Source organism: Engystomops pustulosus, chromosome 1 (assembly GCF_040894005.1).
Source record: "Engystomops pustulosus chromosome 1, aEngPut4.maternal, whole genome shotgun sequence".
NCBI lineage: Eukaryota > Metazoa > Chordata > Amphibia > Anura > Leptodactylidae > Engystomops > Engystomops pustulosus.
This window is the reverse complement of record NC_092411.1, coordinates 244,707,367-244,722,622: the sequence shown is the minus strand read 5'-3', so window position 1 is coordinate 244,722,622 and position 15,256 is coordinate 244,707,367. Positions and strand designations below refer to the sequence as shown.

Below are 15,256 nucleotides of genomic sequence, written 5' to 3'. Positions count from 1 at the left end.
AACTAGTGTTTATTATTCAGGCATTTAAAATGATCAGGAATTCCAAATGTTGAATTCCAACATGCCTAATGCCTTGTTCCTAAAGGGACTCTGTCAGTAATTTTGGCCCTGCAAAACTGCAGACATTGAGCAAGATGGAAAGCTGTTTCTTTATACATTTACAGCATTGGAAAATTTATATTCCTGAATATGGCAAAGTTTCTCCTGTTCTATAACATGCTTTCTGTCTATGTACAATCTGCTCAGTTCCCTCTGCAATATAACACAGTTCCTGCATGTGGGGCACTATGTATAATCTGCTTAGCTACTCCTGCCTTATAACTTGCTGCCTGCAGGTAGGGTACTATAGACAATCTGCCAGCTCCTCCTGCTCTATAACATGCTGCCTGCAGAGAGGCTACTGTGTACAATCTGCACAGCTCCTCTTTCTCTATAACATACTGCCTGCAGATAAGCACTATATCCAATCTGCTAAGCTCCTCCTGCTATATAACATGCTGCCTGCAGATAGGACATAATGTACAATCTACCAACAATTCCTGCTCTATAACACGCTGTCTGCAGATAAGACAATATGTACAATCTTCCAGCTCTCCCTGCCCTATAACATACTGCCTGCAGATAGGACACTGTGTACAATCTTCCCAGCTATTCTTTCTTTATAACAGACTGCCTGAGGAACAGCACTAAATCCAATATGCTCACTATATCCAATATGCTCAGCTCCCCTATATAAAATACTGCCTGCAGATAGAGCACCATGTATAATCTGTCAGCTGTTAATGCTCTATAACATGCTGCCTGCATGCCCAATCTGCTTAGTTTCTCCTTCTTGATGCCTGCCGATAGAACAGCATTTCAACGTGAGAGGTTCACATTAAAGAGATGAGTTTGCACCAGAGGTTATAGAAGAATACATGCATGCTTAGAAGAGCCGGGCATGCATGTGTATGATAGGTTTGGAGAAATAGTTGTTGGGTTCATGTATGAAAGCATTAGGCCTCCTTTCATAGAATCACATTGAGCTTGTCAGATAAAACCCCACCAATGTCAAATGGCAGTGGGTCTTGATATAAGTTTTGAAAATTTTGGCAATCAGTGATGTCCCTCCATTGCTCCCATCAGACGTCAGTGGCGGTAATTCTGTGGCAGGTGGAAACCCAGTTCTGAAAAGTAGGCAGTTAAAATGTCTTAACTCGAAAGCATCTATTAAAACATTTTCCAGTCTGGAATTAGCTCTGCCACAATGCATTACAGTAGGCAACCGTTTTACTTTGTAAAGCTGACCCCTGATTTATCTCACTTCATCTCTGTAATCAGCAGTACTTAGCCGAATTGTCAACCAATAATTTTCTCCCTATCTACATGTTAAAGCCGGTGTCAATTCTATATGTCTGAATACTATTTACCAACCGAAATGTGCCGCAGTCTCAGTAGTAACCTATTACATGTAACAGAAATGCTGTTTACTTGTCACAGTAATGTGTCTTTATTCAGTCTGAATGCAGTCACTCAGTATGTGGAACAGCACAAGGGCAAGGTAGAAGTATGGCATGTGTTGTGGAATAGTGACAATAGGTTTGCCGTACATGCCGTGAATGTATCCTTATTGTATAAGTAGAAAATGAGAGCAGGAGGGCACTCATAGGTTAATAACACTTTATTCTTAAGGTATGCTGTAATACTGACACAGTTGGGTAGTGATTGTAATTATTGAAGGGTCCGGGTCACCACTGTAAAGTCAAAAAAGAACATCCAGTAGTGAAGAAATCAACAGTGTTCAAGGAGCAAAGGGAACCAGTTACAGAGACAGTTACTCTGAGATTGGTAGTGTGAACAGTAGTTTATATTTACTGAATACATTGATTCATTTACACCACAATCACTGTCCTACAGCTCTGCTCTGGTTTATCAACAGTTGGGCCCCATACACACAACTGTGCCACCACAAACCGCGAAAATTGAGGCTCACTCCCATCATTGACTATGCACTGTCAAGACAAGGCGAGGTGGTTTCTCTGTACCATAGTCAGGTGGCCGGAAATTATAGAGCAGGTCCTATATTAAATATATGGAGAGAGGAAGAGAGAGAGCCTGTATTGCTCCTAAGGGATGTACGGGGTGAGGAGTGCTATTCTAATAGGTTTTTTTTTAAGCAGTTACACAATAGTATTCACCTCTCAACATTTCCCCTTCCTGTGGTTAAGATGTTGCTTGGGTCGTAGGTGCTCTTCTATACCTGGTGACTAGAGATGAGGAGACCTGAACTTCCCATTTTGGTTCGGTTGCACCCTGCACCACCCGAATACATTGCTGGGTGGGCTGGCAAACAGCCAATCCGCCATAATAACACCCATAGCAACTAGCCATGGTTTTAATCGGCCAGGGGTGTTCCCTTGGCCGATGATAGCCAAGGCTAGTAGCTAAGTGTGTAGATTTGTTGGATTGGCTGTTCAGCAGCCAATCTGGTAATGTGCCTGGGTTTGTGCAGGGTGCACCCGAACTCGAGCTGGAAGTTTGAGAGCAACAGGGATTGTGCAGCATCTCAACAGTGGCGGGGGGCTGTTGAATGTTGAGTATTGTTTTGTTGTTCTCTATTGTACTCCCTAATGAATAAATGATGAAATAGCTAGAAGACCCCTTAAAGCAACGGCCTTCATGGCATTTGGTAGAAGTCCATAAAAGGTTCTGATATTTTCACATCTTAAACAAAGAATTTTACTGGGGGGGAAAAAGCTTGAAAGATTCTTTCTAGAAATATCCTTCCATCTTACACCTTTGAAATTCAGGAGTGCAGGTATATCACAATGTCAACAAATTACTTCACCTCCTTGTAATGATATCCAGGAAACATGACATGGATGAGAGCTTCTGGTGTAGCAGCCTCCAGCCCTGTCCATGGTGCTGAACATCCCAGGCTGCATTGTAACAATGTCGTAGGCGCTGCCCCATTGATTTATTTCATGTTTTTCCATAGATTAAAAGCACATTACTGTGTCACCACTTCTGTAACGATGAGTCATTGTTCAGGAAGCATATAGATACATAAAAGGAGAGCAGAACCCAACACTCAGCACAGATTGCTGCTTTCACATATAAAAAAGTGCTTTTTTAGCAAAGGATAAGCTTTACAAATAGCTTAGTTGTGCCACCCTAATGCATCAGGCACCCTTCTAAAGGTCGACTATGAAAAGTAGCAATGTGTGCATTTTTTATGTCCTCAGAACCACACGGTGAAGTTTAAATTTATGCAATGATCTGGAACAGAATTACATTTATGCAACTTTGTAACCTAGAAGACACAATGATATAGATATTGCTGTATATTGGTTTATTTACTAGTCAAGATTAATAGGAATTAGTTACACTGCCAGTATATAGGTTCAGAACTCAACTCAAATTCCCTATTGTTATCATCTGCATTGTTTACTGCCCTTGAATCTACAATTGACAATAAGTTCCTATTCATGGAGGTCTTTTTGAGATTGATGAAAACATTTTTTTTATTTTAAGGGTAATAGTAGATCTTGTATTGTAATTATGGGGAATGTGTAGATCTTTAAAGGTTAACTTAGACTGTAGAAACTAAGGCTCCATAAACATATGATAAAAACTGCATTTCTCTTAGAAGCTTTACTTTTGTATTTGAGAAACATCTGACCATGGAAATCTCTACATCTGAAATAGTTTCATTAGATTACTCTTGGAAATATTTTCTCCATTTACCAATCAGCATTGACGACAATGGCCGACCATGACTACAGAGGCAGTATTCTTTACTATATTTATGGGGTTTTTTTTCACCTTGTAGTATATAGTAAAATATAGAACAAGTATAGAACAAGTAGAATTTTGGATACAAGCTCAGAAAGGTCATAACAGGAATCTGTCAGAGTGCAGAGATACTTTAACATCCTTTTCGAAACTCAAGAATCTGGACCAGAATTTCTCAAGGACGGATCTAAAGTTATCCCAACAAGTCCGTGATGCACTGCAACACCTGTAAAATGCTTAGAAACTTTAAAACTTTTCATTTTAAAACTGACTTTTAAGAGTGTACATGAAAATTGGAGTTGAGAAACGCTGGCAAACATTACTCTACTGAACATTTTTGGCACTTTACTAGAGAGGTGATCTGATATCTAGTCATCTTCTTCCGTTCTTATTTTATAGGCTATTTTTGGCATTGATTGATGCTTACTCTGAAGGTAGTAACCTCATTCCTGGTCCAGTTTGGCATAAGTCAGGGTATAGTATTTCACTGTAATACCCATTGATATATAACATATACAATCAGTCTGATTTAGTAGTTTGCCTGCTCTGGTGATTTGCTCTTTCATATATATATAATATGATATTTTCATACATAAGAATGCGAGTATCTCCATCAGTGTATGGGATGATTATATCTAAGATCAATAAAAGCCAATAAGCTTTGTCAAATTTTTTGAAAGACTCTATTGAGTCCAAATCCATGTTTATTTAATTGTCCTGGAAATTGGTATAAACCCCTTTCTAGCCCTCTAACACAGAACACTTTCATACAAATGTCTGATCTTGTCTTGTTAGTTTTTAGGAATTTATAAAAATTTTCTGTTTGCACAAAATGATAATAACAGAAGCCGAACTGATAATAACAGAAACCATTTCAACAGATTTATAACACTTCTGTCAATATCTTATATACAAGATTCATTTGAAGTGAATAATTTATTAAAAATATTCAGATTTGATTCAATGCCTGAAAATCGACAGATTCGTACTGAATCGATGAATAAACTCACTCAGGGCCGGATAAAGATAGGTGGAGGCCCTTGGGCGCAAAATCTGGTGATGGCCCCCACTGAAGGTAGCCTAAACAGTGGTGCACATTACTATTCTAATTTATCATTAATATGCTAAACTCATATTTACATGCTAGCCAAGCTGCTGCGCTGGCTGGCACAGTGGCAGTGGTACTACCCTAGGTGCTAGTCTATTGGACATAATGGCAGCAGTGTTACCCTATCTGCTGGCTTAGCTGGTACAGCAGCAGTGTCAGTAGTACTGACTACTAGTCCCAGTCACCACTAGTCTCAGGCGCCACTGTTTCCCTGACATTTCTCTCTCCTTCTCTCACAGATCGGTTGATCTGTGAGCTGACTGTCAGACATTGCTAGTGGGGGCCCCTTATGAATAAAGTGGTGGGGGCCCCAATGTGTGCGCCCCTGAAGCCCTCTCTATAATCCGGCCATGAACTCACCCCTCTATAGTTACAAGCATCCCAACTAACCTGACGAATAGACCAGAAGTGAATGTAATACACTTGCATGACCTCCATTAAATTAACTTTTATGGTGCTGCAAGGTCCCAGTATTGTCATTACAGCATCATAAGATAATAATGATAATTATCATTATTACTATTATTATTCAGTCATACTGTAAGGATATTAAACTTAAACACTGCTTTGAAGTTTTGTTGAATTACATGTTAAATATAAGGCTTTATATTGGGTAGTGAGCGTGGTTATTAATGGAAAATAGTGAAGGAAGGTCACCAATGATATATCCCAGGGGTGAACTATGACCCTCTGTATTTTATATGTTAATTAGTGATTTCAGAAATGATTTGTTATGGATGCTGCACCTTGACGCAGATGAGATAAACATCTGTAACCCTGTTGATGTCCCAGGTAGGAGACAAGCAAAATGATTAATGCTTTAGGTAAATTAGAGAAATGGGCAGGAATATAGTGGCTAACAATGTTGCCAATAATTGCAAAATAATGCATCTGGGACAAAAAATGTATTCAAAGGAAGAATGCATGATTAATGGCACTTTGTCGCCATCAGCCACAGAGACCCCTGGAATCATTATTTCAGATTATTAGAGGTAGGCAAGCAGCGTAACTGAGCATTTGTGAAGCCAGCAGGGTGTGAGGTCATATTGCGGAAGAAACTGTATAAGAAGCTGAAAAAGAGATGTAGAGAGATTACTTTTCAGCGGTAATGAGAGTATAAACTGGGACAGTGTACTATTGTGTAGACTGTAAAGTACCGTACCGGGGCACAATGAGAATCAATAATCAGATCAGTGTAATGATGTTACAGGATTTCTAATCTAAACCTCTACAGTATACAATAGAAAACGATGTCTGGTAATTGCATGAATCAGAAATTCCTTACATTTGTTAACCTGTGCACACATTACTTGGATAGTAATATGGATTTGTCTCGGGTTTTGTTGGTCTGTCTCGTCTAGTGTACATTTGAAGACATTTTTCAGGGTGTTCTATGGCAAAGCCTCCTGTGTGATTTGTAGGAGTATATTGCTTTGCACCCAGGTTGCAGAATAACATATGTAACCATGTATAACTAAGAATATTTAGGGCAGGACAGTCTAGGGATGAGCAGACCCAAACCTGTATTTGAGCCAAAAATTCGGGTTTGGCATTCCAGCTCACTCACCAGTAACACGCATGATCGCTGCCGTCACCAACAGCAGACTTAAACCCATTTAGTTCCACCATTTTACTGAGGATTGCCGCTCTCAGATGAAGTCACGTGAAGCGACAATCCTTTGGAAAACGGCGGTATGCACACGCTGCCGAAACTTAAAGTGTAACTAAAATCTTAATCTAAATTGTGAGTCCAAACAGTAAAAAATGTAATATATTTTATTGTATTTTGTAGTGTTTCTGTTGGATGTTTTCTGAAAGTGCACTTTCTGTAAATTTCTTACTTGACTTGATCTCCTTATATATCACTATATTCTCTTTGTATAATTAAAAATAAGGATAATGTAGTAATGTATAGGGACATCTTTGAGATACCACCTCTCTCTCTCTCTCTCTCTCTATATATATATATATATATATATATATATATATATATATATATATATGTATGTGTATTAGTGCATTGAACTTGTGTGACAGTGAAGCTCTGTAGAAGCTCTAGTGAAGCTCTTGGTTAGATAAAACCTTTCCATTGACACCCAGTAAGTCCAAAGTCTAGTGGATAAAAGCACTGTACAGTATCTCCATGGTAGAGAGTGGTAGAAATACCATATGGTATTTCCCAATAACTTATTTCCCCTCCCTCTTCTCTGCCCGACAACTGCTCAGAGAGGATTCCAGCAATCAGTGCAAATGGTGCGATTGTGGGTGTTACCCTTTGGTGTTCTGGTTTGGGTCCTGGTATGGGTACCCAAGCATAACTCAACAAACCCAACTTAAAGGGTCAGTCCCCTGAAAAACAAGTTATTTAAAATAACGTTTAAATGTGCAAATATATTGATCAATGTCTTCACTCTCTTGTCTTTACAGGCATTTTCTATTCAAAACAGGAACAGGGACAACCCCACTGTTCAGCACTGCTACACCGGGATACACCATGGCCTCTGGCACTGTTTATACTCCTCCTACCAGACCACTTCCTCGGAACACCTTATCAAGAAGTGCTTTTAAATTCAAAAAGTCCTCAAAGTACTGTAGCTGGAAATGTACCGCACTCTGTGCCGTAGGGGTGTCGGTACTACTGGCAATACTACTCTCCTATTTCATAGGTAAGACATGAGCTTTTTCAGTATTTCCTCTGATAATAAATATACCAGAACATCTTGTCAGGTTGTCAGGCAGCGTAGGTGAAAGCAGCTTCATTAATCTTGTCAGAAAAAGACAAAATGATTTACACGCTCAGAGTGCTGTTATGTTAGAATCAAGTTAATATTTAATTGAGAGTTAATTAACGAGGACGGAGGCTTCCATTTATTGCATCCTGACTGCTGTGGCTACAGAGCACAGAGGCTTTCATTGCATGGTCATCTTCAAGAAATTCCTTAATATTTTATAGGCCATTTAATATTTCTATTGGTTGATGTAACTTCAAATCTAGGAAAAGTTTTTTCTACAGTATATTTTTCTTTTTTAATGAGTGCCTTGACATCCATCCAAAGATGTTTCCAAATGCACCCCCAACTAATTCCCATTTGTTCTTTAATCTGTCATATACAGGTTTTTCACTATTTTTTTGATGGCTTGAATTGCACTTTTAGTGTATGTATACATAAAGTTGTACCAGTTATAGAAATTGAAATTCAGTTTAAAGGAAATCTATCACCACAATGAAGGATGGTAAACCAAGCATACTTGGTCCTCTCTGGCAGGATATCCCCTTCCTTTTGCATCTTTTACCCTTGTTTTTTTTCCAAAAATATGCAAATGAGTCTGACAGGCTTCAAAGCTCCGGAGCCCCTCAGGTTAAGTTGCAAAATTTGATTGCCTTTTTTATTTAGAAACCAGGCATGGGTCACAAAAATTTTTAGATCACCAAATCTGGAAAATCAGGTGATAAACTGCTGAGCACTATCCTCCTTTCTTTAAGTAGTGCCATAGCAATGAACGGAGATGTAGTTCACATGCTTGAACATAAGAAAGATAAAGGACAACCATTCTCATGTGAGCATTCCAATGGTCAGGTCCCCAGACACTTATGTCCTATACTGTGAATAAGGGATATGCATATAGCTTGGAAAATTCCTTTAACAATTCATAATTTACAGAGGCTACTGTGTGAGCAAACCTATAAGGAAGATATGGGGGTTGTCCACCACTGTGGATTTGAGGTCACTTGCTTGGGCAGCGTAAGTGCATTGTATGTATAACCCAGAATACCCCTTTAAAACTTTTGATAGGAAAGACCAGGATTTAAATTTACAAATCTTACCATAGAAATGAATATTCACTTCTTTTTGTAGCTTAGCCTTCTGTTGTTGTATCACATCTATTCATCTTTGTTGTCCTGTAACTTCTACTAATACAAAAGGTTTACTTCTTATTCAACTCCAGAGACGCTCATTTCTATCCCTAAAGAATGAAATATCAACATCGTATTTCTTGCTACTTTTGCTAGGCTAGCGGTATTCATCATATGCATATACCAGCCGCCATTCCTCACATACACAATTTATTTTTTAATATCTCTGGATAAAGCAGCCTGGCCCTGGAACAAGACTATTGAGACAAAGGGAAAAGGCAATTTTTCCAAAGCTGTCTTCTACGAGCCGCCTACAGCTATCTTCCTCAAGCCCTTATCAACCATGATTGAGTGCTTTTCTGTTTCACCAATAAAGTTTTTTTTTTCTAAGCCATTTTACAAAAAGGTCATTCTTTCTTGTGAAATTATATATTTATATATTTTTTTCAAAAGTAAAATGTGTTAAATTCTGAAAAGAAACCAGCACAAAAATATGTATTAATCTCTACATTAAATAATTCCAAGCTTATACTCTTTCTAGCTATTATTTCCAAGGGATTGAAAAAGAGATTGCCTGGTCAACTATTTGGGGGTATAATTTTTCTGCTACGGCAGAAAATTACCACCACCATGTAATTCTTGATATACCCTGTGGTGGCGCAGTAGTAAAATGAAACAGTTGTTGCAAGGTTTTTTTTTGTGAATTACAACTTATTGCTAGGGGTACCAGCACTAAGATATTCTGGGAAAAGTAAATGGTACAAAGTAAAGAAGCCTTTAAATTGAACTTGCACTACCCGTTCAAGCCCTTTACATTCAGTATGAGTAGAGATTTACTATGCCTTCTCCGCTAGTGTTTTGGCAGAGAAGACATGTAAAAAAAATTCTTCTCTGCCTGTTTTACACCCTACAAATCACTTTGGGCTTGGCGGGGGAGAGAGTGGAGAGGGCGGGAACATTAATGTCTGCCATATTTACTCAAGTATCCTGTGGAGACTACAACTGAAACCTCCTCCAGTTCAGACATGGTCTAAACCTATCTGATCTGATGGAGATCGCTTCCGGATGTACTAAAAGCTGGAGCATACTTAGTAAATCTAGTGTGCCAGAGGATGGGGGATATAAAGACTGGTATTCAAAATGCCAGTCTTAGTAGATTCCCTGTATGATATCTAACCATCCAATTGACATTATCACGGCAAAGAAGTACTAATCACAATTCAACACAATTGCGGTGTGATTTCCACAAAAAACATTTTGAAAGCAAATGTTGCTTTGGCCAGGACAAGGAGGGGCTTAGTGAAAGGTTAGGTGAGATGCCAGAATTTTCATACAAAACATTAGGGATAAGTGACCAAATTATGCAATGTAAACCAGCAGTGTGCAAGATTATTGCCATTGACCACGGAGATACATTTGTCACACTTTTAGACTTCTTGCTTTAAGTGTATTCTGTGTACATATAACACAGGATTAATAAATGGAATCAAAGATTAATAGTTCTGGCTATAGCTATATAAAATATGTAATGAACTGTTATGTGCCATTCAATTACTTACTATGACCATTTACTAAGACGAGAAGTACTGATCCGGTAGTAAGCTTTGTTCACATCCCATTTGGGTCAGATACTCATCGGGGCAGATTTATCAGAAGTGTTTAAGAGCAGAACTGTTCTAGTCGCCCATGGCAACCAATCAGAGATCAGCTTTCAACTTCACACAGCAGTTTATAAAATGAAAGCTGAGATCTGATTGGTTTCCATGGGCAACTGGAACAGTTTTACCTCAGACACTTTTGATAACTCTCCCCCATCATGTTTATTCCCATATAGCTGAAATATGTGTCAAGGGTGTCCCAGAAACTTTACTTTCATGCCTATAGAGTCAGTACCCGGGTCATGTGCAAGATAGGTTCCAGGTTTGTTCCTAACTTGAAATTGTATATAAGTTGAGGTTGTATATTTTGTATAATTGTAGATTCAGACACATTTTTTTTTGCCCCACTGACATTTGTAGTTTCAAAATTTTTTGCTGTAATGGGACCAAGTATTATCAATAAAGCTTCATTACAGACACTTTACAGCTGATTATTGCAGTCTGGGACTATAGTAAAGTATTCAGAGAGCTTCACCAGAGGTCACAGTGGGCAGAGAGGCCTGTCTTTAATTAGTGGTCGTCTGTAAGTTGGGTGTCCTTAAGTAGGGGACCGCCTGTACTCTGACATATGTCTGCCATTGATTCCAGTATAATCTACTTAAGGCAAAGGAAAGAGTAACACGTTGTTCTCAGCTGAATGTATGGGCTTGGTATCCATGTGGCTGACCAGCTTTATTATGATATTGTCTGATAGGAAATTACTGTAAATGCAAGCCCATATTATACCAGCATAGGTTACGTGAAGGTAAACCAATACTTTAAGCTTATTAAAAAAGTTTACAGGCTGAATATAGTTCCTGTAATATTGTAACCATCTCTAAATGTCCCTAGTGATGTTTGAATTATCTGTATTATTAGAGACGTTATAAACTCCCCCTATTCTTCCATAAAGCAGAAACTGCCAAGTTCCAGCTCATTTTATGCATTTACCAACTTTTCTGCATTGTTCCTAACGACCCAACCATTCACATTAACTATTAAAATATAATCGCTTTTCCCTATCTTCAGCCATCATTTACAGTAATTTAATACTGTATGTTTGTATATAGAAATATTTTGTACTTACTGAAATTGAACCCTATTTTATGCTAAGTGCAAAGCATAACAAAATATTTACAATGCTTTAATGCGGTGCAGCATTAATATTTAATTGACAATGCAAATGGCTGTTGTGTCAGGCTTGGCGATAACAAAATATTTAATAAGAAGCTAAAGAAGTGGAAGAAAATGAAATTTAACTCTTACATAGCTGGATTGCTTTGTGTGCCAGTTCTAATGAACAGCGAAGCTGGCATACAGGATTCTTGAATTACTAAGAGGTTCTGACCTCGTAGTTCACCTGGTGTGGCACTTGTGTGCCAGAATTGCTATCTGGGACTGATGTAGATTTCAGCTGTAACCTGCACCAGTTATTTGCACCATTTGGCTGTCAGAGCCATCCCTACCCGGACCTACGTGGTGTAGGCATGCCAATCTTTTATCATACTGCAAACCAAGAATAAACAATGTGCTTTATGCTTTAGCCATTTACCTTCTGGTCTAGTCATGTACCTACAGCTCTAGCCAGTTAACTTCTGCTCTAGTCAATTACCTTCTGCATTAGCCAGGTACCTACTGCTCCAGCCAGTTACCTTCTGCTCTAGTCAGGTATCTATCGCTCTAGACCAGTGATGGCTAACCTATGGCACTGGTTTCTGTGGGCACTCAGGCCATCACCAGAGATGACTCTAGGTATCTTCCTGCAGTCCCAGACAGCCCAGGACTTGCTGTGCACAGAGGTATTTTAAAGTGACAGCTGTACCTGGGACTATTTTCTGCTTTATTGGTGTCCTCAGAGTGCTGGTATCAATGAAAACTGTGACAGAGAAGGGAGTATAAATCATAAATTGTAGTTTGGGCACTCGGTCTCTAAAAGGTTCTTCATCACTGCTCTAGACTCTAACGTCCTGCTCCAGTCAGTTACCTTCTGTCCCAGCAAGTTACCTCCTGCTCTAGCCAGTAACCTTCTGCTCTAGCGAGGTCTCTGCTGCTCTAGCTGGTAACTTTTTACTCTAGTCAGTTACCTTCTTCTCTAGCCAGTAACCTTCTGCCCCCTCAAGTTACTTTCTGCTTTAGTCAGGTCTCTACTGCTCCAGCCAGTAAACTTCTGCTCTAGCCAGGTCTCTACTGCTCCAGACAGTAACCTTTTACTCTAGTCAGTTATCTTCTGCTCTAGCCAGTAAGCTTCTGCTCTAGCCAGAGCACACATTTTAAAATGTAGGTGTAAATGTAAAGTTATTTTTCTATAAATCTATAGCTCTTGGGATGTAAAACAACTTTACCTTTTATCTTTGTTACCTAAATCCAGCAGTTGCCTTGCTATACCCCTCAGATTACCTCACTGCTGCTTCCTCTGCCTTTGCTGACAAGCCATGGAGTCAGTAGTAACAAACTCTACTAACTGGATGGTTTCATGGGAAGGGAGGGGCTGTTTCTCCATGCTCCCAGAGGAGGCGGTCATGTGACAGAGCTCTCTCTGTTTATGTGGCAGAGCTGGATATGTTCCAGACAGTGCATACTCTCCTCATGCTGCTCCCCTACCTCACCTTTTCATGGGCACTTTCTGCTCTGTGCAGATAAGCTTTTAACCCTTAGTGCTCACACAGCACATGCTATAGACTGGTTTACACTTATGATTTCTACCACTTATTACATGAGAGAGAGTTGAGAGAAAACACAAGGAATCATGGCATCTGTGGCCAAGCTAACTAGCCTCAGCTTGAGGACATAGACTAAAAGATATTAGTCTCCGCCCACTTCAACTTTTGTGCGAAAGATTTTTGTCAAACACTTTCATACCAGAAAATACCATAAGAAAATAGTGAGCAGCACAAAGTAGGCATCGTTCTGTTTTGTTTGTTTTCAAAGGGGAATCACATATAATAATTTGGTAAAATCACAGTTACACTTGGTAAAATCACAGTTACGCTTTAAGCTCTGCTTATTTGCCTACCAATTGTAGCACATTTCCACTACTGTATCCCTTTGCCCATGATATGGCTGCCTTCCTATAAAAATATGGCTCTCCAGTATTTTCTGCCTTATGATTTTGCTTTAAGTTACTACTATGGACATTAGTGGAGGCATCAACAAGGACAGTAAATGCCATTACCATCTTATAAGTCTAGAAGACTCTAGTCTCCCTATAATGAGGACAGAACTTTGCAGGATACTTCAGAGTGTGGCTTTTTTGTTTTGCAGTATGAGGAAAGAAAAAGTCAATTGGTTAATAATCATTGTTCTTGGCATTCAAGCCGCTCGGAAGACCAGTTTCACAAAGTCCTGGATTTCAAATGTCAGAACTTCATTTAGAGACAATTTTACTATCATTCCTTTATAGGGGCAGCGAGGGCTAGTTCCTCAGAGCCCTTGTCATTATTATACTGGAAATGCGGATTATAACAGAGCTACACTGCGAAGGACCGTCTGCTAGGAAATTGTGTCTGTCTAAATGGGAAATTATGGTTATTTCTTTAACGTATATTCTATGCATAGACATACTGTAGATACATAGATAAACACAGGTAGAATTTAGCAGATTTTATACCCATATGTCAATATTTGAGTGTTTGCTGTAGACTGAGACAATGATACATCATGGACTTCTACATCCTCCTCACGGACCTCTTCATGGACCTCTATATTATCTTTACTGCATTTGTCAATGTCCCTCAATGCCTTAGTCCAATCCCACATTCTAGTATTTCTTATGTACATTGACAGTATGTATATCTTCCATGAAGTTAAATAGACATTAGATGTATGTATATACATATATATATATATATATATATATATATATATATATATATATATGATAAATGGATGGATAGATGTAGATATATATTAGATAGATATGAGATTAATTAATATATAAGAGAAAAAATGAAAATTAGTTGTGAAGCAGAAAACTGGGATACAAGCTCTGAAATTGATGCAGTTCCTGGTATACATCCAAGAATTGTTCAACCTCCATGCCAAGTGTTGAAAGAGGGGAGTGAAGTGGCTACACCTAGTCACAGAGGGGGCACGGGGGGGTCATTTCTCTGACTGCACATTACCCATAGCCAGGACCTGCCACAGGCTATTGCGCACTTCTATGTTAGACCTGACATGGCATCGAACTGCCCAGGAGTACAACCTCTGTCTGATTTATCAGGGGGTCGGAGCACCAAATCTTTGGGATTTGTAGTGCCTTTTTGGGTTCCTTGGACATGAACCTGTGTTGTTCTTGGGCTGTAAACAACAGATCTGCGATCACTTTCTGTGGACCATTTGTCATCAGTTTGTCTACAAAAACTATCAGTATGTAATATTCTATGATATCCCTGTTTGTATATCAACAAAATACAAAAGGCAAATTGCAAAAGTAGTCACTAGTTAATCCCAACCCCTTGTAATGTCACATGACTGTACCTAGCAATTATAGCACAGATATGGACCGCCCACCAATGACACCTTAATCAACGTTTCATAGGCATCAATGGGAAGGTGGAAGCACAAACTGACCCCATGGAATAGGGGTCCTGCTTTTTCTAAAGCCTCCCCACAAATACATGAATTGTTTGTGTGTAATAGTCCATTGAAATGAATGTGTCAGTGTAACATCCGGAAGAAAAACCTGGGCAAAAACAATGTGCATGAGGGCTAATAGTGATCTTTGTATTTGCTGCTCTATACATTTGGTCTGACAAAGACCATTATTATACACTATCAGGACTGCAATGACAACAGTTTAGCAATAAAAATGTGTCTTAGTTTCTTCACCTGGTAAAATATCCACGTCCTACTGTGAATAGGATTACATGTGGCGTGACACTA

At 39.0% G+C, this 15,256-nt stretch overlaps 1 protein-coding gene across 19 annotated transcripts in view; it reads left to right on the top strand.

Moving 5' to 3' along the window:
• TENM3 (teneurin transmembrane protein 3) overlaps positions 1-15,256 on the top strand; it is a 1,383,253-nt gene that overhangs the window by 1,199,790 nt on the left and 168,207 nt on the right. For all 19 annotated transcript variants that reach the window (XM_072123399.1, XM_072123501.1, XM_072123484.1 and 16 more), the window contains one exon: positions 7,310-7,548. In XM_072123399.1, the coding sequence (XP_071979500.1) occupies positions 7,310-7,548 (239 nt within the window). The remainder of the gene's footprint in view (positions 1-7,309; positions 7,549-15,256) is intronic.